The sequence below is a fragment of the Topomyia yanbarensis genome, chromosome 1 (genome assembly GCF_030247195.1).
Source record: "Topomyia yanbarensis strain Yona2022 chromosome 1, ASM3024719v1, whole genome shotgun sequence".
NCBI lineage: Eukaryota > Metazoa > Arthropoda > Insecta > Diptera > Culicidae > Topomyia > Topomyia yanbarensis.
In genome coordinates, this window is record NC_080670.1 from 3,154,644 (window position 1) to 3,180,667 (window position 26,024).

Consider the following 26,024-nt stretch of genomic DNA (forward strand, 5'->3'; position numbering starts at 1 on the left):
TTATTCTTTTCCCGTCTTCCTCTCTTCTTTTTTTTCCGCTTTTCTGTTCTTGCTACTTTTTTCATTCTCACCCTTTTTTCGCACTAGTTCATTTCTTTCACCTTTTTGTACTTTTTTCTATCCGCTTCAATTTTGCTTACTTCCATTATTTTCCTCTTATTGTGCTTATGACATTTTATCATTTTTCTTCTATTCCTTTCTCCCTCGTTTTTTATTCTTTTTCCCTTTTCCTCTCTTCTTTTTCCACTTTTACCTTTTCATTCTTTTCCCGTTATTTGCTCATTAATAAATAAATTTTATTTTTCTTTTCATCTTTGTTTATACTTTTCTTTTTTAACATTTTTTTCCATTTTCTGTCGAGTACATTTTTTTCTTTCATATTCCTACATTTATTTTTTTCCTTTTTTACCATTCATCCCTTCCATCTTTCATTTATTGATTTCTTTATTTCTTTTTGTTCCTATTATATTTATCCTCTCTTTGTGCCTTTTGTCTTTTACTTCCTTCTTTACTTTTTATCCATTTCCCAAGTTTTTGGTGCTTTTTTCTTGTTCTTATTTTGTCTCCTTTCTCCATTTTCCGTTAAATTTTCCGTCTTTTACAGTCATCTTTTATTGTTGAATTATTGCTATTTTAATCCTACTTTATTACTTTCCACTTTATTCTATTCTGTCGTTGTCAGTTTATATTGTAGTCCTTTTTCCTTTGATTTTTTTTTCAGTTTTCTGTTTACCATTTTTTCTTTCGTCTTTCCCTTTCATTACTTTATCCATGTCAGTAATTTTCTTGGTTTAATTTAATTTTTTTTTTCATTATTTGCCGCTACATATTTTTATCTTCCTTTTTCCCTAAGTTTCTTTGCTTCTTAAAAGTTTCCATTCATTCTTTTGTTCTTCCTTGCTAATATTTCATTTACTTTTATTTGTCCTTTCTTCAATCTATTTGTTTTGTTTTGTTCATTTCTTTCTTCAACGGTTTTCTTTGATTTTTCCTTTTCCTTCCTTCTTCACCTTATTTACCTTTTACTCGGTTTTTTCCGTCCACCCTTTTATCCTATCCCCTTTTAAACTATTTTGTTTCGTTTCTTCATTACATTATTTCCTTTATTACTATGGACATTTTCCCTTTTCACTGTTTTTGCTTTTCCGCTATTATTTTTCTTTTATTCTTTTTTTCATTTTTCGATTATTTTATCTAATTTTCTTCTTTCCTTCGTATTTTAATTTATCAGTTTTCCTTTCGTTCCACTGCATTTTTTTTAATTTCTTCTCATTGTTTTTGTTTTTTCCGCTTTTATTTCTCCGCTTTTGGTTTTCCATTTTTACCCTTTTGTACTCCATTCTCTTTTCTCCTTTTCACTTTGTTCCTGTTTTCCATTTTGCCTTTTGTACTTATTCTACGTCTTGATTTTTGATTTTCCATTTTCTTTTTAGTTTTGTTGTTTTTCCATTTTTTTTCCTATTGTAAGTTTGTCTTTTTTTCCTATTGTCCATTTTCCATTTTCTGTATATTTTTTATTCTACTCTTCCATTTTCTGTTTTTCTTCATTTTAACTTTTTTTCGGTTTGTTTTCTTTTTTGTACTTTTCCCCTGTTTTCTTTATGTCATCTTTTCCGTGCTCCTTTTGTTCTTCACACATTCTTGTCTTTTGTATTCTTCTTCACCCCTTACTTTTTGATTTGTCTTCATTTCCGCTTTTGCTTTTTTCTTCTACATTTCACTTTTCTGTTTATCTGTTCCTTCTTTCCCCTTGCCTATTTTTATTTCTCGCCTTCTCCCTTTCTTCTTATTTTCCTTTTTTGGTATATTTTTTTTCAATTATGTTTTTCTTTTTCTTCTCGTTTTGTTATTTCTATTTTCTTATCATCCTTTTTTACCTTTTCTCCTCTCAAATTTGCCAAGTTTTCTGTTGTCATTTTCCTTTATTTCTTTTGGCATGTTTTTCCTCTTCCTCCATTTCTTTTCATCGTTCTTTTTTGATTCTCATTTAATTTATCCATTTTTACTTCTTTCTTTCGTGTTTGGTATCTATCAGTTTTCCTTGTGTTTCTTTTGCTTGCTTTTTTTAATTTTTGGCCGTTTTTTTGGTTTTCCCGTTTTTATTTCTCCGTTTTTCGTTTTCCATTTTTACCTTTTTGCATTTTTTTCTTTTTCTGTTCACCTGTTCCTTCTTTCCCCTTGCCTATTTCCCTTTCTCGCTTTCTCCCTATTTTTCTTTTTTGTATACCTTTTACCAATTATCTTTTTGCTTTCTATTTTTCTTTTTCTTTTTTTTGTTATACCTTTTTCCTAACTTCCTTTTTTACCTTTTCTCCTCTTCAATTGTCCAAGTTTTCCTTTATCGTTTTTCTTTATTTGTTCTGGTATTTTCCCCCCATTTCTTTTTTCATATGTTTTCATGCCTGTTTTCGATTTTTTCATGCGCCCTCTTCTCTTTCTTATCTTTTTTATTGATTCCTTTTTTCTTGTTTTTGGTCTCTGCTTTTCCCTTGCTCTTTCGTTTTCCTTTCTTTCTGCGCCGTTTTCTTTATTTCGCTTATTTCTTTTTTTTCGTATTCCAATTATCTTTCATTTAGTAACTCCTTGTTTTTTTTCGTTTTGGTATTTCTTTTTTGCATAAAGGTTCCTATTATTACTCTTTTCTATTATTCCTGTTTTTCCATTTTACCGACTTCCCGTTTTCTTTTTCTCCATTTCCTTTTTATATTTATTTTCATTCGTTTCCTTAGTTCCGCTTTTTGTATTTTCCATCCGAATCCATTTTCGTTTTCCTTTACCCCTAGTAATGTGCCCCGTGAACCTTGTCCGATGTTCTATGATTCCTTTCCCTAGTTTCATGTCTTTTTAAGCTTTGCCCCTCTTCATTTTAAATTTATCTCATGTTCTTTGTGCTTCCTTAATTCAATTGTTTTCTATTCCTCAGTTCATTTTTTCTCCTTTTGCTCTTTTGTTCACTTTTTTCTTTTCGCTTAATATTTTTCTTTCTTTTTGTTCTTTTTGTTATTTTTAGTATTTTTTTCATTCAATAAATTTCTATTCATACTGCAGATTTAACTTTGCTTAAAAATGTATGCAATTTACATGACAAACGACACTTTACATTTGACTCAACTCGTCAGAAAAGTAAAGCAACAACAATGCAATGAACTTTAGCTTGTGCAGTGCCTAGCGCTTCCTATGAAAAACAGCTTTTTTCCCTTCAACAGCACTGTTTGCCATTAGTTTGCAGTCAAGTGCTATTTGGATAATATATTCCTGAAAGTTACTGCGCAGAGCACAAATTCATTCCATCGAAGCCAGTTTCCAACTCGAAGAAAGCAGCAGCTTCATCGCACGAGAACTGCACCCATTAGCAATTCAAAGTTCAAACAAACCAATTATCAGATTACATTCACGGTACTCGTCTGTATCAGAAGGCAGAGCAAACGAATAAGGCACGAACAAGCGAGTAGTTTTCTGGAAACTTGAAATTGACCCCATTTTCCCAGTCAGTTTCCGAAGCCACAAAAAAACAAGAATATAAGTGTTCAACAACACATAATTGCATTCCAAAGTCATTACATTAAACATCATCGTCATCATCATCATCATCATGAGCACTGAAAAGCATTGGGCAACCGTTTTGTACTGTTTTATCCCGGAAGGCTAAACGCTCTCAACACTAGCCGATGATGATGGTGGTGGTGGTGTTGATAGAAAATCAATATCCTTGCAAGCTGTATGCCGCATGGCCAGGCCCGAACAGAATGCACAATTCCGATGATGAGAGCAGAAAGCAAGCGCAGCAATGTCGGTTAGCATTTCTCAGGTCATGGGATGCACGTGTGACCTACAAAAAAAAAGTTGCTCCCGCTCCAGCTCGGCTGGAATGGCGACGGATGAATTTAGAAAGCTGATAACAACCCATTTCACCTAATGAAGGCTGATAAATTTCATCCTTATTGAATCCAGTGCATCATCGAACCAAGAGTTTAATTAAAAGTGCACATCATCATCGACCCTGTCGCTTGGCAACAGGAATACGCCATTCCATCTTCCACTGATGATGCAACACGATTTCTCTCATTCCCACCCCCGTACCAGCGACCAACATCGGAAGACAGAAAAGGGTCACTGAGATATGTCCCAATTTCCACGAAGATTGGTGCCCCTAACAACAGACCAACCCAGTCAGTCAATTGCTCGGTCGCTTGCTTGGATCCTGGAAGCATTCATTGATAAAAATTTTGCATCGCGTGTGCTCTTGCTGCAGCACAGCTCGCGAGAGAGAACATCAAGCTCTTGTAAACATCACGAGCTCACCGAACGCGCCTAAAGCTATGCAACGGTCGGTCGTCGATCCTCTCACCGCAGGACTGCTATGTATATGAACATTGTTTTTAGGGCAGCTGATGACCGACTTTTATCAATCGGACCTCGCTCTTTCACCACTCGCACACATACAGGCACACGTGGATGAAACGAGGCGTGTTGTGGAGCTGATATGGGACAGACAACCACTTTTGCTCTCCGGGATTTGCTTGTCGGAGAATAAAGGGAATTTTCAATTTGTTACCAATTAAACATGGGCGTTGCGTTGTCAAACTGGACGGGGAATTTGGATATTTAGCCATGCCTTTAAAATTCCTCGAAAATTCACAATAAAAATACAGTACCGGGAATTCGTTTTAGTAACACTAAAAAATTAAGTAAAACCACCTTTGCACGTGAAGGGTATAAAACTTGAAGCTATATTAGTCATGTTTTGACTGCGTCTCATCAGAATTCGACAATAACTTAGTCTATTGAGACTTGTTCCAATAACGGATTGTGTTCCTGGCACAAATATTCTTTGCGAACTAAACCCCTACCATCTAAGTAAGGAGCACCCTAAAAATATCCCCTCAGTTGAATCTCTCACTTTCCCTCGCTCTGTTTTCATTGAATTCTCTCCGCAAAAGGAAAATAGCACCACCATCACCAAACCAAATCCCGCTCCCGCTCTCTCCCGACCGAGTTCTTATCTGCTCCATTCAGGACCAAACAGCGCGATAAGGAAGAAAAACTAAAATAGAAGAGAAAAAAAAACACATTCAAAACTAGGACTCTTGTCGGTGCTATCAGCGCACTGGAGGGTCCATTCATGGCCTACTCTCGGTTGTTCGGATGATCGGATCGTCGACTCGTCTCCTTTCGCGCAGTAGAGTTTCGACCGGCAGCCAGCGAACAAGTGTGCTCGAACAGATCAATCCGCGACGAAAACTCCCCAAACTCGGTAGGCGGAAAGCGCCCTTCCAGTCAGGCAGCAGTCAGTCAGTCAGCCAGTCAGTACATAGTTGACTACTCCTGGGACAAACTAGACAAAATAAATACTGTTTACTGTTCCACCAAGTAGGCCTGCGAGTCGATCTCTAGGAAAGGGTGCGGCATTTGTGTAATCTTGTGTGACGGTGCTTTATTATTGTTTTCCTCGAGTGAAAAATTGCGTGCTATTCGACCGGATTTTTTTTTTGTGATTCAAATCAGCAGGGTGTGTGAGTTGCTTATCAGATGGTTATATGCCTCGGTGGTGAGAGTTTCCAAGTGATGTAAGTTCGCAAGCAAAAAGTGAGTGTGAAAAAGTGTCAACCGGAACGGCAATGCTGGCAACCATTCTCTTCCAGCTCTATTCTATCGAAGGAGGCTTCGTTGGTTCAATCGCTGCAATGACCCGTTAGCTTCGGAACAATCCAACAGAAATCAACGCTCCGCTTTGAAGGGATATTGAGGGACACACAAAAGAAATCAATCAGATTTGAAAAGTTTGTGAAAAACAGCCCCCGAACATTCGACAGACATGTTCTCGCTCTGTTCGAAGCCAGCTTCAGCAGCATCGTCGCAGCATACCCAGCAGCATGGTAAGTTCAAAATCGAATCAACTTCGGTATGAAACGAGACACTTCATCCATGCCAGTCTACGGAGTCTAGTCGTATAAACATACATTTACGCCTCGGTTACCCTTTTTTCACAGCCTCCTACGGATGGTATGAGGTGGTGGGCTTGGAAAGCATCCAGCTGCGAAGCTGGAAAAACGTTTCCCTTTTCCGTCTGTGCTTCTGTCGCGCGCGCTCGTCAGTGGTTGCTTCGATCGAACACAATATTGAAAGGCCGGGCGTGGCGGGTGCGATACGATGGGTGGACGTCAAATGGGCGGGAGAATTGAATTATCCGGTTGGAGGTGGTGGTTGTGGTTGTGGTGGCAAGCGACGGTGGTGTAAGCTCTATATTTCTTGCTTGCTAGGCGTGAGCTCAACTTTTGCATTATCGTGATAAGAGAAAGTTTGTTTTTTTTCGGTGGACCAACGAAATTTTTGCTGGCTGATGGTCGGTTGGAGTGTGGGAGGTTTCTTGTTACGAAACATTAGCAGTTTAGCGACATTTTTGAGGCAAAAGCCGTAGGAACTAGCTTTTGTTGGTGAAAAAGGGCGATTTATTGCCGGAAATCAACGAAATATAGTGATTCATTTAAAGAGCCTTTATAAATTGAATAGCCCTAATGAACATTTCTGTTTAATTAAGCAAAAGGTATTTCCAAAAAAAAATATTATTTAGGTCACACCACGAACTTCAAAAATAATAATAAATATCTCAAGGTTACACTCCAGTTATTAGTTTTGATGTTTTCCGAACGGAGCGTTTTAGAACGGTCCAGTGAGCCAAAGCTACAACACAATCTACTTTTCATCCCAATCGAAACTCTCATTCACGTATTGAAATTCGGACGATGCTCATGGGTGTGTCCTGGGCTAATCCTTCGGCCGGGATTTTCATTAGCGAAACCAGGTTGGGTGTGTTACAAGGTATGTTGGCTTTGACCTACTATCAAAGATACCAAACATGCTGAAATAATATTTTCTTGTTTAAGAACCATTTTCGACACCACTAAATACTGCTTTGGTGTCAACCGATCCGTGGTTCTATGGATTCAATCATTGCTGGTTGGGCTATGACCTATAGTTCGACTGAATAGGTTAAATACTGTGTGTCAACTGGAGAAATTTCGTCAAAATCGCATCCCATGTTGGTCACACCAGATGTTTGCTTTTTGTCGGTGTAGACGAAAGATTTAACATAGCACCATAATAAATGTCCAATTACTTAACCATCATTTTCGAAGACAAACGAATCCAGAATCCTATTCACGCACGAACCGCACGATACAATCACTATTTCAAATGAAAAATAAAACGAAAATGAAAATATAAAAATCAAGGATGAAAAATGAGAAATGAAAAGAGAAAAAGAAAAATGAAAACATGAAAACATGAAAACATGAAAACATGAAAACATGAAAACATGAAAACATGAAAACATGAAAACATGAAAACATGAAAACATGAAAACATGAAAACATGTTTTTAAGTTTTTATGTTTTTATGTTTTTATGTTTTTATGTTTTTATGTTTTTATGTTTTTATGTTTTTATGTTTTTATGTTTTTATGTTTTTATGTTTTTATGTTTTTATGTTTTTATGTTTTTATGTTTTTATGTTTTTATGTTTTTATGTTTTTATGTTTTTATGTTTTTATGTTTTTATGTTTTTATGTTTTTATGTTTTTATGTTTTTATGTTTTTATGTTTTTATGTTTTTATGTTTTTATGTTTTTATGTTTTTATGTTTTTATGTTTTTATGTTTTTATGTTTTTATGTTTTTATGTTTTTATGTTTTTATGTTTTTATGCTTTTATGTTTTTATGTTTTTATGTTTTTATGTTTTTATGTTTTTATGTTTTTATGTTTTTATGTTTTTATGTTTTTATGTTTTTATGTTTTTATGTTTTTATGTTTTTATGTTTTTATGTTTTTATGTTTTTATGTTTTTATGTTTTTATGTTTTATGTTTTTATGTTTTTATGTTTTTATGTTTTTATGTTTTTATGTTTTTATGTTTTTATGTTTTTATGTTTTTATGTTTTTATGTTTTTATGTTTTTATGTTTTTATGCTTTTATGTTTTTATGTTTTTATGTTTTTATGTTTTTACGTTTTTACGTTTTTACGTTTTTACGTTTTTACGTTTTTACGTTTTTACGTTTTTACGTTTTTACGTTTTTACGTTTTTACGTTTTTACGTTTTTACGTTTTTACGTTTTTACGTTTTTACGTTTTTACGTTTTTACGTTTTTACGTTTTTATGTTTTTACGTTTTTACGTTTTTACGTTTTTACGTTTTTACGTTTTTACGTTTTTACGTTTTTACGTTTTTACGTTTTTACGTTTTTACGTTTTTACGTTTTTACGTTTTTACGTTTTTACGTTTTTACGTTTTTACGTTTTTACGTTTTTACGTTTTTATGTTTTTATGTTTTTATGTTTTTATGTTTTTATGTTTTTATGTTTTTATGTTTTTATGTTTTTATGTTTTTATGTTTTTATGTTTTTATGTTTTTATGTTTTTATGTTTTTATGTTTTTATGTTTTTATGTTTTTATGTTTTTATGTTTTTATGTTTTTATGTTTTTATGTTTTTATGTTTTTATGTTTTTATGTTTTTATGTTTTTATGTTTTTATGTTTTTATGTTTTTATGTTTTTATGTTTTTATGTTTTTATGTTTTTATGTTTTTATGTTTTTATGTTTTTATGTTTTTATGTTTTTATGTTTTTATGTTTTTATGTTTTTATGTTTTTATGTTTTTATGTTTTTATGTTTTTATGTTTTTATGTTTTTATGTTTTTATGTTTTTATGTTTTTATGTTTTTATGTTTTTATGTTTTTATGTTTTTATGTTTTTATGTTTTTATGTTTTTATGTTTTTATGTTTTTATGTTTTTATGTTTTTATGTTTTTATGTTTTTATGTTTTTATGTTTTTATGTTTTTATGTTTTTATGTTTTTATGTTTTTATGTTTTTATGTTTTTATGTTTTTATGTTTTTATGTTTTTATGTTTTTATGTTTTTATGTTTTTATGTTTTTATGTTTTTATGTTTTTATGTTTTTATGTTTTTATGTTTTTATGTTTTTATGTTTTTATGTTTTTATGTTTTTATGTTTTTATGTTTTTATGTTTTTATGTTTTTATGTTTTTATGTTTTTATGTTTTTATGTTTTTATGTTTTTATGTTTTTATGTTTTTATGTTTTTATGTTTTTATGTTTTTATGTTTTTATGTTTTTATGTTTTTATGTTTTTATGTTTTTATGTTTTTATGTTTTTATGTTTTTATGTTTTTATGTTTTTATGTTTTTATGTTTTTATGTTTTTATGTTTTTATGTTTTTATGTTTTTATGTTTTTATGTTTTTATGTTTTTATGTTTTTATGTTTTTATGTTTTTATGTTTTTATGTTTTTATGTTTTTATGTTTTTATGTTTTTATGTTTTTATGTTTTTATGTTTTTATGTTTTTATGTTTTTATGTTTTTATGTTTTTATGTTTTTATGTTTTTATGTTTTTATGTTTTTATGTTTTTATGTTTTTATGTTTTTATGTTTTTATGTTTTTATGTTTTTATGTTTTTATGTTTTTATGTTTTTATGTTTTTATGTTTTTATGTTTTTATGTTTTTATGTTTTTATGTTTTTATGTTTTTATGTTTTTATGTTTTTATGTTTTTATGTTTTTATGTTTTTATGTTTTTATGTTTTTATGTTTTTATGTTTTTATGTTTTTATGTTTTTATGTTTTTATGTTTTTATGTTTTTATGTTTTTATGTTTTTATGTTTTTATGTTTTTATGTTTTTATGTTTTTATGTTTTTATGTTTTTATGTTTTTATGTTTTTATGTTTTTATGTTTTTATGTTTTTATGTTTTTATGTTTTTATGTTTTTATGTTTTTATGTTTTTATGTTTTTATGTTTTTATGTTTTTATGTTTTTATGTTTTTATGTTTTTATGTTTTTATGTTTTTATGTTTTTATGTTTTTATGTTTTTATGTTTTTATGTTTTTATGTTTTTATGTTTTTATGTTTTTATGTTTTTATGTTTTTATGTTTTTATGTTTTTATGTTTTTATGTTTTTATGTTTTTATGTTTTTATGTTTTTATGTTTTTATGTTTTTATGTTTTTATGTTTTTATGTTTTTATGTTTTTATGTTTTTATGTTTTTATGTTTTTATGTTTTTATGTTTTTATGTTTTTATGTTTTTATGTTTTTATGTTTTTATGTTTTTATGTTTTTATGTTTTTATGTTTTTATGTTTTTATGTTTTTATGTTTTTATGTTTTTATGTTTTTATGTTTTTATGTTTTTATGTTTTTATGTTTTTATGTTTTTATGTTTTTATGTTTTTATGTTTTTATGTTTTTATGTTTTTATGTTTTTATGTTTTTATGTTTTTATGTTTTTATGTTTTTATGTTTTTATGTTTTTATGTTTTTATGTTTTTATGTTTTTATGTTTTTATGTTTTTATGTTTTTATGTTTTTATGTTTTTATGTTTTTATGTTTTTATGTTTTTATGTTTTTATGTTTTTATGTTTTTATGTTTTTATGTTTTTATGTTTTTATGTTTTTATGTTTTTATGTTTTTATGTTTTTATGTTTTTATGTTTTTATGTTTTTATGTTTTTATGTTTTTATGTTTTTATGTTTTTATGTTTTTATGTTTTTATGTTTTTATGTTTTTATGTTTTTATGTTTTTATGTTTTTATGTTTTTATGTTTTTATGTTTTTATGTTTTTATGTTTTTATGTTTTTATGTTTTTATGTTTTTATGTTTTTATGTTTTTATGTTTTTATGTTTTTATGTTTTTATGTTTTTATGTTTTTATGTTTTTATGTTTTTATGTTTTTATGTTTTTATGTTTTTATGTTTTTATGTTTTTATGTTTTTATGTTTTTATGTTTTTATGTTTTTATGTTTTTATGTTTTTATGTTTTTATGTTTTTATGTTTTTATGTTTTTATGTTTTTATGTTTTTATGTTTTTATGTTTTTATGTTTTTATGTTTTTATGTTTTTATGTTTTTATGTTTTTATGTTTTTATGTTTTTATGTTTTTATGTTTTTATGTTTTTATGTTTTTATGTTTTTATGTTTTTATGTTTTTATGTTTTTATGATTTTATGTTTTTATGTTTTTATGTTTTTATGTTTTTATGTTTTTATGTTTTTATGTTTTTATGTTTTTATGTTTTTGTTTTTATGTTTTTATGTTTTAATGTTTTTATGTTTTTATGTTTTTATGTTTTTATGTTTTTATGTTTTTATGTTTTTATGTTTTTATGTTTTTATGTTTTTATGTTTTTATGTTTTTATGTTTTTATGTTTTTATGTTTTTGTATTTTCATGTTTTTATGTTGTCATGTTTTTTTGCTTTGGGATTGGCAGTCACTTAGAAGCTTGAATTTTAGAATACTTGTGATCTTAACAATTTTTCGCTATGTGGGTTAACGCTCTCTAGAGGATGTGTGAAACCTTGGATTCATAGTTTTTGTGTTTTCGTGATGGCGGTGTTCGGATACGGAGAGTGGAAATGCCACTCCGTGTCGTTAATATTTGTCAGTCAAACGTGCACTTTACACATTTTGAGAAATCTTTACTTCAAACGATTTAATGATTTTCTGCTTATGAAAAATTGCGTAAATGTCTCAGCTTATGAGTCCATTGCTTTTAAACAATGCATTTGCACAATTTGTTTTTTTCTTTTCAGAAGATTAAAACAATTAAGTTCGCTGATTAAGTTCGGAAATCTTAGAGTTTTCATTTGTAGATTTCACTTGCAATTTTTAAGTCCTTTGATTACAGCATTTTGTTTTCTTAATGATTTTCGAGTTTACAATCCAAAGATTGCTGGGTTTTTAGATCGTGAAACATTAATTGGGTTTTTGGACGCTTCGATTTTTAGTTTCTTAGATTCACGATGATTGGATTTTTGCAAATAAAGATTTCTGTATTTATCCTATGCTGGTATCTTGGATGATTAAATTCTTTTTATTTTTGATGGTTGATTTTCAGAAATTAATAATTAATTAATTAATATTTTTGTTGAGTTAGATTTATGTTAAAGTTAAAGATTTAGTATTTCGAGTTCATCTCGTCAGTAACTAGCATTGAATTCTTAGATTTTTCTGTGTTTTATGGGTTCTCGGACTATGATACTCTTAATTTTTGCTTTGGTTGAAGTATCCATAGATTCTTCGATTTATTGTTTCGGGGTTTCCCGGGATCAATGATATTTTTAGCACATTTTTAGTTTTTTTCTGGCCTTTCGACTAATTATCAGATTTTTCGTTTCACTTAATAAATCTTTATTTTCTCATTCCTCAAATTTCTGACATACAATTAACAGAAACATAGTAATCGCCAGTCCGTCTTACTTGATTAAAATTAGATATTTCCCATAAACTAGACTCATATATAAAAAATCACCCACTCATATATAAAAAATCACCCAATCACCCCTCTCATTCAACGCTTGCTGCGGTAATGTAAGCTGCTTCACACACACACGCCTTTCACCTGGGTGGTGCGGTGGCTCATCTCGTTCAAGTACCCCGAACTGTGACGGGAAAGCATCATGGAGACCAGGTGCTGCTAATGATGAACTTTCGTGTAGCATCCTTTCTCCCTCACCAAATTGCTGGAGCATTTCCCTGCGAAGGGCAAACAGGATAGCAGGAAGTAGACAACCAGATGACTGTGATCAAGGTGTGCGGGTCGTCCGGGTTTCACGTCGTCGGTTGCTGGTTGGCATGGTGGATACCCTCGAGCAACGTGTAGTACGTACAGTGTTATAATGAACTCGTAATCAGCTCGTTAAATCACACGACGGAATAAATCGGAGCAGAAAGTGATACGATTGCCCGGATTATGTGGGGAAGGCAGCAGATGATATCCGATCGAATTACGTGATTCGCCAGCAGGAGACGATTCAAGCGATTTACCTTTATGAAAGGCATAAAAATAGCACGCACGTTTCTCTTGACGGAACTAATTTTAGCGACAATGAGCGAGTTCTGTTTTTGACTAGTTTGCACGTACTATCAAGGTAATTAACTTAGTTCGATTTCAAAATGCTTCGTCGGATGTGAAATTTTACCAGCTCAGTAAAATAGAAGTTTTTTTTTTTCATCGTACTCCAGCTAGTATCTATTCACTCGACTGCACTGCACTCGGCTCATGACAAGTTTCCTTTGCAGTTAAATTTATCTCCTGCTCGAGTTCGACTGGTTGCATTACGGTTTTCCGGCAGCACAAGATACAGAGGAGTAGTTGTTTGTTGCAGAAACATGAAACTAGTTTTAGTTCTTCCGCTGATTAAATAAGCAATTTCTTTACTACGAGAAACGTTTTTGCATACCGAATTCCAGGAGAGTTTCTGCTATGGAATAGGGAAAAGTTCTGTAAATTGAGGAAAGTTTTTAGAGGGGGAACTTTCGGTGTCGTACCGGAAGCGTTAACTATGGGATGTTTTTGAGATAGTAGTTTGCATTGAATTAGAAACTGCGAGAATATCAGCATGATTCTACTAGTGGTTCTACTAGTGAAATTTTCAAATCACTTTTCGATCGAATGAATACCAGTCACAACACAACTTATTAAGAAATAAGTTACTTAATAAGAAATCAAGTGAGTAGTGTGCCACAAGGTGGCAATCTTTAACCGCTGTTATTTGCATTATACACTAACGATATATTAACTAGATTTTCAGACAAAATCGAATTGACATCCAGCAATTATCAATCGGTTTTTTCAGTATAAAGATCTTAATGAAGTAATCCAGCCACTGCAGGCAAGTATTAGCAACTCGTCCTAACACTAACCTTGTAATAATCACTGAGAAAAGGCATTTTTTTCGAATCCGTCTAATTAACTAACTGATCAAGAATGGATTTTTCTACATCATCCCAATCAGAACCAAATGCTGTATAACGAATGAAAGTACCCTGACAAGTTCAATAAAGGTCTGAAAGACGATGACTCGGATGTGAAATCGGTTGGTACAAGTTGGAAACGAAACGAATCCTGCTCCAATGCTGAATGGTACGAAAGTATGTCCCTGTGAATGGCGTGCCGAACGAAAACGCAGCTAAGCGTGAATGAAGCGTTGAGCTCTTACTTGAAGCGAAAGTAAAACGAAATGAATAATAATGACTGATGGTTCCGGGCATCTGTTATAGGGTCATAGGGTGAGGAGGGAGGTATTTCTGAGAACGCCCCCAACAGACAATCCCCCACATAATCGAGCAGGAATGCACAGCCGAGCGGGAAGAAAGCGCTCACATAAAATAAAGCTTTGTTGCGTGAGCTGATAATGGCACTACATCATCAACCCATTGTTCTATTTTCCAATTGAATGGTTGGAAAATTGTATCTCATTTCATCGGAGCGGGTTTTAAGCACCGAATCCAAATTTGTACAATCTGCCTGGCTGCTCCTCAATGCGCTCAGCCAGCCAGCCGAAAAAGGTTCAAATCTTATCGCCAACCCTAAACAAACGGGTGTCGGGTAGGCGGACGGAAGTTCCTTCCCCGAAACCCATCAGGCTAAATCACCACTCCATTAGAATGATGACGGTACCCACTGTGAGATCCGGCTGTCTGCGGTATATCTCTATTATTATCTACTCTATTGTGCTGGTTTGGGTGTGGAAGGAAGATGCGGGGATTGAGTGGTGAAGAATTTCGAGAGTGATCAGAATAGTTGCGATGAAGGGTGAGTTTGAGTGGGAAATTTAACAGGGAATCGTCTAAATTCGTTATTGAGTTTGCGTTTCAACTTCGTCTCATCAGAATCCAACACTAATTTAGTGGCAAAACTAAGTTAGCGCCAAAAAACGAAAACACTATTTGTGTTTCTGAGCAAACAGTTAACGAACAGCTCGCCAAATCATAGCCTACTAATAAAAAAAAATACACATTTAGTGAGCAGCCAGGAATACAAATCCAGGAAACTGTGATCTAATGAATCTAAGGAATGGAAGAATTCAATAGTCTAACAATTCAAGAGTGTCAGAATTCCTAAAAAACAGGAGTATACGAGTCCACAAGTCTAATGCTGTAGGAATCCAAGAATCCATGAAGCCGGGGACCCAACAATCAATCAAACCAATAACACCAAAATCCAAGAATCCTGTTTCAATTTAGGAGCAGCACTGTCTGATATTGCAGCCATATTGGATTTCACATTGAAACCATATTTTTCTAGGAACATTATAAACCATCAGAAAGCTGAGATTTTGTGTCGTGACTACGACTTACCTTTCAATACTAGGGCCCCTTTTCAAAATTTAAGAAGAAATAGTCGGTGAGTTTTTTAATTGCGACTAAATATCAATGTACTGAACAGAATTACACCATTTGTATTCATATTTCAAATATGCATGATTTCTGTAAATAACGAAAAAAAAACTGATTTTCGGACAATCTTTTGAGAGCGACTAAGAAACTCAATGGAATATGGGAGGTTACATATAGAAATCCCGCGTGTTCGACATCTATTATTCGTTGCTTGGGAATTGAACGAGCAACGTGTGGGCTGGTACATAGGGACGGTAAGGAAAACTAATTTCGGTATTTTTGGTATAAACCCGTACACATTTTTCGGATGCCTGACGGGTTTTCAATAAAAAATTAAAAAAAATCAGGAATTTTATTTTATTAAAAACATAATGTTTATCCTTCAAAAAAGCGTCAATGAATATGCACTGACGTCCATCTTCCGGATACAATTTCGGATCATGGTGGTCAACTGCTTCGTATCTTTGGCTCGCCAATTATTTTTGTACACTATGGCACTGAAGGAGCCGAAAAAAACTTCAATGGGAAGGCACTGGGGCAAGCTGGTTCCGTCCTTGTTGTCGAACAGCCTTTTCAACGCTTCCTTCTTCTTCTATCGGCATTCAGCTCCACACTCAAGGATACCAGGATCCGGTAAACTGTGCTCACGGACACGTTTTCGTCTTGAAAGTGGTCTACCGTAAACTTTTTACCACGATGACCGTGCGTTTCGTAAAACCGTACAACACGATCGCGGAGTGCTTGCTGCGCAAAAAAAACATGCCACCCATTTCTAGGGAGTCAAGAGAGCAATTGACGCTCTTTACTTTAATTACAGAAAGGTATTGAAATCATTCTCATTTCCTAGCTATAGGAAAGGTGAACTTGGCACACACGAACGAGTGTGTGCAAATCGGATTGATTCGAGTGGTGATTCTTGAATGGGATGAACACGCGATGGTTAGTGGGCCTCGAGCGTTAGGGCAGTATTATCGTGTAGGACTCGAACGTTTGTATGTTAACCTGTTAATGGCTGTGTCGCGTATATAAACCGCTTCGTATTCGTGTTGAATGTTCGCACGAACCACGAATCTAAGTTTACTGTTTAGAGCTAGAAGAGACTGGGTTCCTCCATATCACTAGAGCATTCGGCATTGGTGCCCTTAGACTTCTAATGCAAATGAGTTTCTTTTTTTTGGTTGAGACCAAGATTGGAGGCATGGACATAGGCTGCTTGGGTCAAAAAAGAGGCTCCCGGACGTGACCAATGAATGTTCACGTGGGAACAGGAGTTGGTATAATGGCATTTGAGACGGTGTTTATATATTTAGTGCTAATTAAGTGCTAACATATTGACTTGATCTCCGAGGGGTTTCTGTATATGCGAGATCGTGAGCATAGGTGGTCGCAGATGATCGCATGCGTCACCAAATTTGTATGATCGCGAAGGGCACGACCGGTTCCATGGTGAAGTGTATGATCGCGTGAGCGTTTTCATGTCACGTATGCTAGAATGTAGGTTCTTGGAATCCTAACTTTACTGAAGACCTTAACCATTTAAACAATATTAGATTTTTTGGTACGGGGTTTTAGTTTAACCAATAAGGTTAGATTCACAAATCCATAACAATGAAACAACACCTATTTGAAGCCTTAGTTAGTGTTGTAGAGCCTAGGTGTCCTTGGAAAATATTCACAATATAATTTTACTTTCTAGATAGTCGAAGTCTTCCGCAAAGTTAAATTTCGAACATTCCCATTTCTAACACATTAAATTAATACATCAGGATTTTAAGGCGAATTAAATTTATTTAATTGAATAAAATAAATTAAATTAATCAAATTAACAAACAATCAAGATTTTAATATCGAAAAGTCGAAAAACTGCTCTTAGGTCATATTTACAAAAAAAAACAATTCGCCTCGAAAATTATGTCTCATGCCTGAGGTATCTTCGACAAAGTTATTCAAAACATAATATTCTACAACTTTTTCAAAGACATCTACAATTTACTTTTCTCTAGATTTTTTTGCCTTGTTTCATTCAAACTAATGTGTTTTCAGGCACGATAAAGTTCAATCGGCAGATACGTCACGCTCATAGACATCCTATAACGTCTGCCGAAAACGGATCACGGTGCATCGGTTCCAATAAAACAGCTTTACAGCACAATGTACAAAAACTTCTAACACAAAACAAACTAAACTGATTTAAATTTAACGAACGTATGTTTTATGATCGCGTGAGAACGGGCGTTTGTATGTTGGCACATGAGACCGCGTTCGTAAGTGATACCACGTTGACTCAATCGTCAGGAAGTTTACATGATTGCGAGATCGTGAATGTAGGTATGTGTGAATGGTTGCGATTGCGAATGGGTTTCTATTATCGCGGAAGTTGCGAGCGTTTGTATGTTATTGGGCGGGTTCTTTTTGTCGCTTGGGGATTGCATTTCGTTTGCATATTTCCGTATTCTTTTAAGTGTCGCCGAGAAAGATAGAACTTAAGAAGAAACAACCTGAACCTATGACTTGTACACTAGGTGGCAGGTGAGAGTAGGAAAAAGCATGCAATATAAAAAGGCTCAATAAGCCTTACCGGCCCCCTCGATGCACTACTAGCAATACGTATTGCAACCAACATCTTAAAATAACCTTCTGTTAGAGGGCCATTTGAAAGTCTACAATTATGTTCAATACAATATGAATGTCTGTTTTCCAAGTTGACACTTTAAATTTACGAATAAACTAGCATTAATTGTTCATCATTGATGCACTAAGTTTATTAACACCAATAAATGTAATATTGCTTGAAGATGTTTGCATTGCATGTTTGATGGACGGTATCCAATCAGCCTTGGGGAGAATTTCACAATATTACACAAATAATGCGCAGCAATCATTTATGTACCCTTAAAACCATTAATCTCAGGCATACAAAAATTGCCATCTTTCCTCCAGCTATTTGAAAACATTTTAGGCAAAACTGCCGACCGTATTTTGTTTCGATTTTTTTTCGGATTGAATCGAATTCGACAGTACCCACACACACACAAACCTGCTAAGAATTTAAGCTCCGCTGAATGAAAGGATTTCAATCTGTCACGCAGGAAGCCATACCATAGCCTACTCTGAATGCGACGACGTCTGCACAAATCTATCAAAATTGTTCAGGTGGAAATTATAACTCAAGCTATGTTTTGCCTGTCAGCTTGAAACCCGAATCGAGTACGTTGAAGGTAACGGGGTGCATTTCAGGGTATTTTTTACTAAAAATCTACCCTGAGCTTCTGAAAACATGGAACTATTTTCTTCTTGAAAGTAAATAAATTTGACATCGCTAAGAAAAAATAGAAAAAAAATCACCATCGACAGTTTCCCAACCGTTTGATGTGCAACGACAGCCACTCTATCAAGGACTGTGTAGCAGTTAGCAAACAAGCGAATTGTCCTCCCAATCCAATCCAGTACAATGTTCTACAATGGTCTCGTCCCTTTGAACAGTACACGCCAAAAGCTTGGCAGCTTTGTAACAAAGCTTTGCAAATAAATGGTAAATCGATTCGGTTGACTGTGGGTACGGTATGTTGCTGTTGTTCAGCAATGGTAATCGAACGGGGGTCTGCTTTTTCCATTTCCAAGAACGGTTTAATTATCGAACACAGTATAACAATTGCTATCAAATTAAACCGGGTAGCCTTAATTTATTTTTTTTGATTTTTTATTAATTTTGAATACGCCAAATCCCAATGTTTAGTTCACCATTTATTTTTCAAAGTACTTTCAATCGAACCTGAGATCAGTCAATGGCTCTTCTTCCAGAAGGAAGTCGAAGTGATTATCGTCGATTTGAATGCTTTTGACAGCTCTAGCGTTCGATTAGAACGACACTGATAGGTAAATAGAAATCAAAAGAGTGAGATGTTGAGTCCTTTTTCAGATTCAGCTTCGTTATCTAATATCAAAACAAATGCCGTTTCTAAGAACTAGATTATCCCCTAGACCCATCTACATTACCTACTTACCAATTAGAACACGAAGGAACCAACATCTTTCAACACCTTCGCATAAAAAAGGCACACCATTTCGAAAGGGCGTTCAAATAAGCCGCCGGAAGCCTAAACGGTTCAATCGCCAAACCGAGATGGAAAACCATTAAACGCCTATTTGCTGCTACCTTCCAAAGTCGGCAAGGTGTAGGAGCTTGAAGCGAAGACAACGTATCAAAAAGATTGAAAAATGTTGTCATAAATCTGGATACGCCTTGATATATGCACACATATACTAAGATTCGTTCTTCCATGAAATGAAGATACCGTAACCACAGCCGCTTCGCATTCATATTGGGGAAAGGAAAGAGTTTTCTGTCTTTTGTTGATCAGTAGTCTTCACATGAACGGGCAAAATTCCAGTCTACTGTGAAGCTCGAAAGTCAACCAGTGCCTGTAAAAATTTACCCAATTTCTATTCGGTCATTTTGGTATGTGCGTGTATGTGTGTGTAAAAATCAGAACCCATTCTCGCCCTTTCCGCCCACCGGCTGTTCAACGAGGACGAACTTTGGTTGAATTTCGACCGAAGAAAACATTTCCCAGTGTTACCTAATCCCTTGATGACTGGAAACTTTTCCCATTTCAGAGGGATTTGTTGGACATTAGGTGCGTCGGTTTTGGACGTCAGTAACAGATTGCGGAGTAATTTTGGGTACCTATGGTGTTTGAAGAATGTTTATCTTTTGACAAACTGCTTAAAAAAACAGCCTAAATAGAAAATTACAATAAGATGAATGCCTGTCCATCGGGTGTTGTTGACGTGGTTTACTGCTGCGTGTTAATATCCCATTAATTGACGGTAAAGCATTACCTATGTTGCGTTGCTTACAGGTCACACATACAGGTATATCGTTCCATCGGAGTTCGCATAACAAATATGGTGCTGGTTGTTGTTTTGGAGATACTAGGCGCAATTGTTGTTTAATGAGTATTCATTACGATATGATCCGCAGTTAGTAAACAAATTTTCCTTGAGCTTTCTGCATAAGATTTTCCGTGTTGTAAATGACTGAGTATGCAATTTACACGCAGGAATCTTCCCTGGGTAAGTTACCTTTGTTGCTTTAACTTGGATTATTAGGTAAGGAGCAGATGGGACAACTTCACATTCAGTATTTTTAGTTTGATAACTATATTTACTTACCCGTATTGCCTTCGAAACTATCTTAATTCGGTTAAACGACCCGATGGCAAAAGTTACATTCAATGTTACGACCAACTGGAATGACTCTAAACTCGATACGCTACGCTGCCCCGTATTTTACTTTTTTTTTGGGGAACTCAATTCCAAGTTCACTAAATCTCAAAGGCAAAAATAATTTTGTTCAAATATTGTTTTTTTATAAAAAAATGCAAAATTTCTCCGACGGTGAGCGTATGAACACGTGAGCTTAATATACAGTTCTCAGCATCAACTGCCACATATTGGACTGGTTAAAATTAGCGGTAATTTTTCCATCATCAAACCCTCCGTGTAGCATCCTGAGTCGTCTTTTCGGTATTCTCTAACTCTGGTCCGATAATTGCTCTGAGACAGCGGGTCCGATTGTGTGACGCTAGTCTCAAACGTCAGTCGTATCATTTTCGAGAATTTTTAGTTTTAATAGTATCGCAGCACTAACGAACGCAAAGAAGTGGCTGCAAAGACTGTAGAAACGGAAGGCGTAAATTCCCAAAGTGGTTGAAATGCCGTGGCTTTGAAGTCTCGAGACCATAGTTTTGTTGGTGACAAAAATATTGGTTTTGAGTCCGCATCTGCAAATTCCTTGCCAGATCATCAGTTTACGTGAGAATTTATGGGCCAAAACAAAACTCCATGCTGTGGCCAGATAAAACTTATCTTCGGGAACAGATTTTTGTACATAGATTTCGTTGCCCATGAGAAAGTATTTTCTATGCTTTGTCAAATACCGGTCGTGCAATTTTTGTGCGCGTGTTCTGGTTACTAGATTCAATTATTTGTACCGCCTTGCGTGAAAAAAAAACAAAATGTATTTTAACCTGTTCACAAGCGTATCCTCCGAACAATGGTACCGTTGGTGTCGTACTGTTTGGCGATATTCCGATCTGAGAGCCCTTGATTTACCTCAAAACTTTCGAGTTCAGCGGCCGATCCAAAGTTTCAACACGATGTTTGGTTTGAACCTTACGAATTATATTCTTGCGATAACAAAATCGTTAAATTTCTCTAACATAAATTTAATTACAATGTTCATATCGACAAACGGAAAGCCAGGTTCATGCAACTCCTTATGCTCAGACTACGCAGTGTATTGATGAAAATCAGATTGCAACAAATAGTCGATTAGAATCATTCCGAACAATTGAAACTGAAAAATATGTTTCTCGAAAAACCAGAAATAGAAAAATTCTCTTGATTGAACATTTCGCCTTGTCGTTTTTTCGCCCTATAAAAGTCATTTGTAGTTTATCTAGGCAAGTTTGTATTTTCGTAAGCCAAAAATCATAACTTTGTTTTCGTCAGTATCTAGCGGGACCGACTTGTCCACCATATTGACGCTTTATCCAAAAAAAAACGAAACACGACTTGTATTGACAAGCAAATAACCGATTGCGGGTTAAGCCCCGCAAGCGTAGTCAACTGTTGGTAAAATCATTGGGAAATCGAATCATTGTGCATCTAAAAAGCTATTGCTGCCCCTACTATCTTTAACGGGGAAGTTAATTCTACTAGATACTGAGGAGACGAAGTAGCAAATTCTTGACCTATAAAAGAGGTTTCACGGAAAAAAATAATTTTCGTTTTAAAACTATAAAAAAACAAAGAGAGACAAGTTGAAAGTTTGTGATCAATTGATGCCAGTAGTTCTTTTTAAAATACAAAAAATACCATCCACTTCATATGAAAAATGCGCAAGAAGATTTGTGGTATCCCATACCTTATGTGCTTAAATTAGATACAAGTTACTTACACGGAAAAATACTCATTTTTCCTCTACACGAATATTCGCTTCACGAACGGAGGAACAAAGTTTGCAACACTTAAAGTTCACTGTCACTGTGTTTCGTGTTAGTAACAGGAACACATCATAATCCAACCGATACTCGCAGTAGAAATAAGAATAAAGGTTCTTTATATTTGAATTTTATTGTTCATTCTCTGTTCAATTGAAAATTTGACATTTCGGTAGATTCCTCAAAGATCTACGTTAATTATTTGATGACTTTAACGGGTCTGCAAGATTTACCACGAACAGTTTATGCAGAAGAGCGGGAAAGAGGATTACCTGTTTTTCACTTTTTTCATGACAGTTTCTTCACCAGAGCCAAAGAGTCCTTCAGATTAAATGAGAAGCAAAAAAAAAGCTCCCGTAAAGACATCTTCCCTCATCACCCTGCAATCCAGCACAGAAACGACTAACTCTCGCTCATTAAAACCATCCCGGATGATTGATTTGCATAATCAACTTGTTCACGGATTTTGCACTCGACGGAGGATATCGGTTCGGAACACTGCCACCACTACCCGGTTGAAGACTGAAATGTCGTTACTACTCGTGATTTTTGATACTACTTCTTCACTCAAGCCTTGCGACACACCATAGCATGCCATGACGAAAAGCACCGACCCCCAACCACCGATTTTTCAAGTTTTTTCGGTCGGTCGTTGGCGTATGAAAAGCAGGCGGCGAAAAAAATATGCCGATTCAACCGAATTTTTGCAGTTCGTTTGTGTATAGGTGCTATTGCGCCTTTCTATGTAACTACACTTGCTTTCCTAGAAGTACACATAAGCCCCTTTTTATGGAAATAGAAGTGTTAACGCACAAAGACTCGTCGCTTTTCACGGGCTGTGTTTAATTATTATTGCACACGTAGGCTTTTTTCTGTGCTACTTGAGAATGATTCTTTTTTCAGCTGCTCACAAAGGGGATTCTTCATTGAGAATTGTTGCCACGGATCCGTCCTTTTTGTTTGGACTCAATGTACGCTTTTTCTGATTCATGGCCTTCCATACTAACGAAAAAATAATTGTCAAAATTATCAGTACGAGTGCAGTTCCAGAAGGAGCACGATTTTTTCCTGTTCCGTTGAACTCCAGCAAAGCAACTATCGAGATTTTTTGGAAGAAAATCAGAACGGAGAGTCACCGAAACAAACAAAAAAACGAAGAAACCCGCTTTCGAAAATGGGAAAAGTACTTCAGATAGTAACTTTCTAATGGCTATACTTTCCAAGTAGTCTGCGTGAAATTAAAAAAAAAGAAAAAAGAGAACTTTTACACCATATTATCCCGCAACCATCACACACACATACACAAACTGCCAATATTTAATTTATGGTCGGTAAGGCCAACATCGAGCAGAAGCGAGCGGTTCTCAAACGAAGAAAGCAGACGAGCTGGAAACCCGCCTTTGCCTAGGTCAGGACGGGCAAAATACTGTATCCAACGTGCTGTGTTGGTTGTTTGGCTGCGAGCTTTGCCGGGCTCGCCCATTAAACGGAGCTTGGCTCAGTAGGAAATGAAAAAAAAATTACATTCACTCTATGTTTTTTCCTTTCGTGTCTTTCTAACCTTTCTTATGCGAGAAAGGCTTTGGAATTTTCTATAATTTTCAAAAAGTCTGTGTTGTTTTTGGCCGAGGGGTAATCTTAAAAAATCATTTTCTCTTGGTTCATAGTAGTGTTGAGTTACTACTGATTAGTAAAACCCAAACCTCATATTCCTCCTTCCGAATACAAGTAGTCGATGAGTTATGTTGCTTACCGACCGTGCTGTTAGACTCGGGAGGAACGCCTGACTCATAGCAAGCACAACGCAAAATATTCTTCACATTTTATTTCGATTATGCACATATGTGATTTCCTGGTTCTAGCTTTTCGTTTTAAGTTTATAACTAATTCACCCTAGAATACCTATCCAGAGCGAGTAAAGGTGCTTTAACCTAGGCTTATTAGCCAGGGCAAGGTGTAAATACCTCTGTCCCATCCCAAAGGACCAAAGGAGTGACATTAATCTTCTTAGCCAAGTCACTCCCAACGATTTATTATATTCCCTTTAAACTGAAACGGTCGGTACGGTTGTCCTCGTTTCTTCCTCATTTAAGATTCAAAACAATTCGTTAATTAAATTATCCATTAAATGAATAGTTTAGTTGCCGTCTTATTTTGAAACATCTTCAAACCCAACTCTGCACAGTAGGCCTGGCCGTTTTAATATTTGCGACATATGAAAATATGCTTCAAATATTAATATTAACAAGAAAAACACTACAGACTAACTGCAGTGCTTTCCAGGATGCTTTTCAATACTGGCTGTGTAAGGGTTATAATAGAATAGAATAGAATAGAATAGAATAGAATTCGCCCTAGAATACCTATCAGTGTCTCGGTTTTTATATCTTTCGTTTCTCTTAGGCATCACTTTGTCGAAAATAACTAACAAACTTTGAGGCCAATCGAATATAGTATCATTTTTAATTTAGCGTATATCTGGTGACCAAGTCGGTCTGCCATAATACTGATGAGACACCGTGGAAACGGAAAATTTAAGATGTATCAACCTAACGAATAGAAGCATAGAAGAAAGATCACACTGCTAGGCGGATTACAGACGTATTTTTTTTTCCTACGTTCCACTTTAAATTGGTTGCTTTTGATAAGCAGCAGGGAAAAAATTACACTCGATTTATTTGCCGCTGGTCGAAAACTTCTAGGACTCTCGACACCCCGACTACGCCCAGCACAACTTATAGCTTCAGCAGACCAAAGTCAGATTTTCCGTTTTAATTTAATTGAGCTCGCTATCCTGTTAGCGCTATTACTGCCATCAAAAGCTCAACCAACACCGTCACCGTCGGCGTCTCCGTACAACAGAGCTAATGAAGTTTTTGTTGGCTTTTCCGACGAAATTAATCGTCGCGATGGAGGAATAATATTTGCGTTTTGGCTTTTGAGTTTCCTGATGCTCACGGAGAAATTAGAATTTTGTTTTGAATCGCTTGTTTACGAGAATCGGAGGAATACTAATTCGTGTTTTCTTTTTCTTATTTCACTGTCGTTTCAGGTACCTGCAAAGGATGCAGCTGTAAGTATTTTAGTCTTACTGATAGGAGACAATCCATTTTTTTTTTCTTAAGCGGTTAAGCGCCGACCTTCAACCTGATTGAATCTATTCAACACAACGGAAGATTTTGTATTATTCGATTGAAATTGCCATTGCGTTTGCAATTGTTATGGCAACAAAGTTATGACTCTAGAAGTTCGGCATTCGTATTTGCATGAAAGTACTCAATAGCAAAATAATGACGAATAATTTGTTTGCCATCATTTATGATATAGGATCTGTGCGGATCCGTGTGAAAACGCAACCGGTATTGAAAATCTAGCTAGGAGCCGATTGTTTGCAGCGTCTGCTAAGTGGAACAGGGAAGCGATATAGCGAAGCCCAGGAATGACGATAGAGTGAACCTTCATCAGAAACCAATATGTGGGAATCATACAAAACAATCAACTTGGCGTGGGTAATGTGCCTGTTCCGGTTATGGCGAACAAAATACAGCGAAGACGCGTTTTTCAGCACAATCGTGTATTTTTAGCGGACACCATGGGAGCATTGACAAAATAGGGATATATTTGATTCTTTCCTTTTTATAAACCGAACCTGTTAAAATTTTCCTCTATGTTTTTTAGACGAAGTCTCGTAACTCATTCTGGTTTTTAGCATGAAAATTTTTAAGGGCGTTTTAAGCGAAAAATCTTAAGAAATAGATATTTTTATTTTTGCATATTTTGCAATGGCAAAATATGTTCAAGAAAGGAT

The 26,024-nt window shown here is 34.5% G+C and overlaps 1 protein-coding gene across 1 annotated transcript in view; it reads left to right on the top strand.

Moving 5' to 3' along the window:
- Positions 1 to 5,129: 5,129 nt before the first annotated feature.
- Positions 5,130 to 26,024, top strand: part of LOC131676613 (uncharacterized) — a 105,590-nt gene continuing 84,695 nt past the window's right edge. Inside the window, exons 1-2 of the mRNA XM_058955781.1 lie at positions 5,130 to 5,876; positions 25,269 to 25,289. Of these exons, the coding sequence (XP_058811764.1) occupies positions 5,816 to 5,876; positions 25,269 to 25,289 (82 nt within the window). The 5' untranslated portion in view covers positions 5,130 to 5,815. The remainder of the gene's footprint in view (positions 5,877 to 25,268; positions 25,290 to 26,024) is intronic.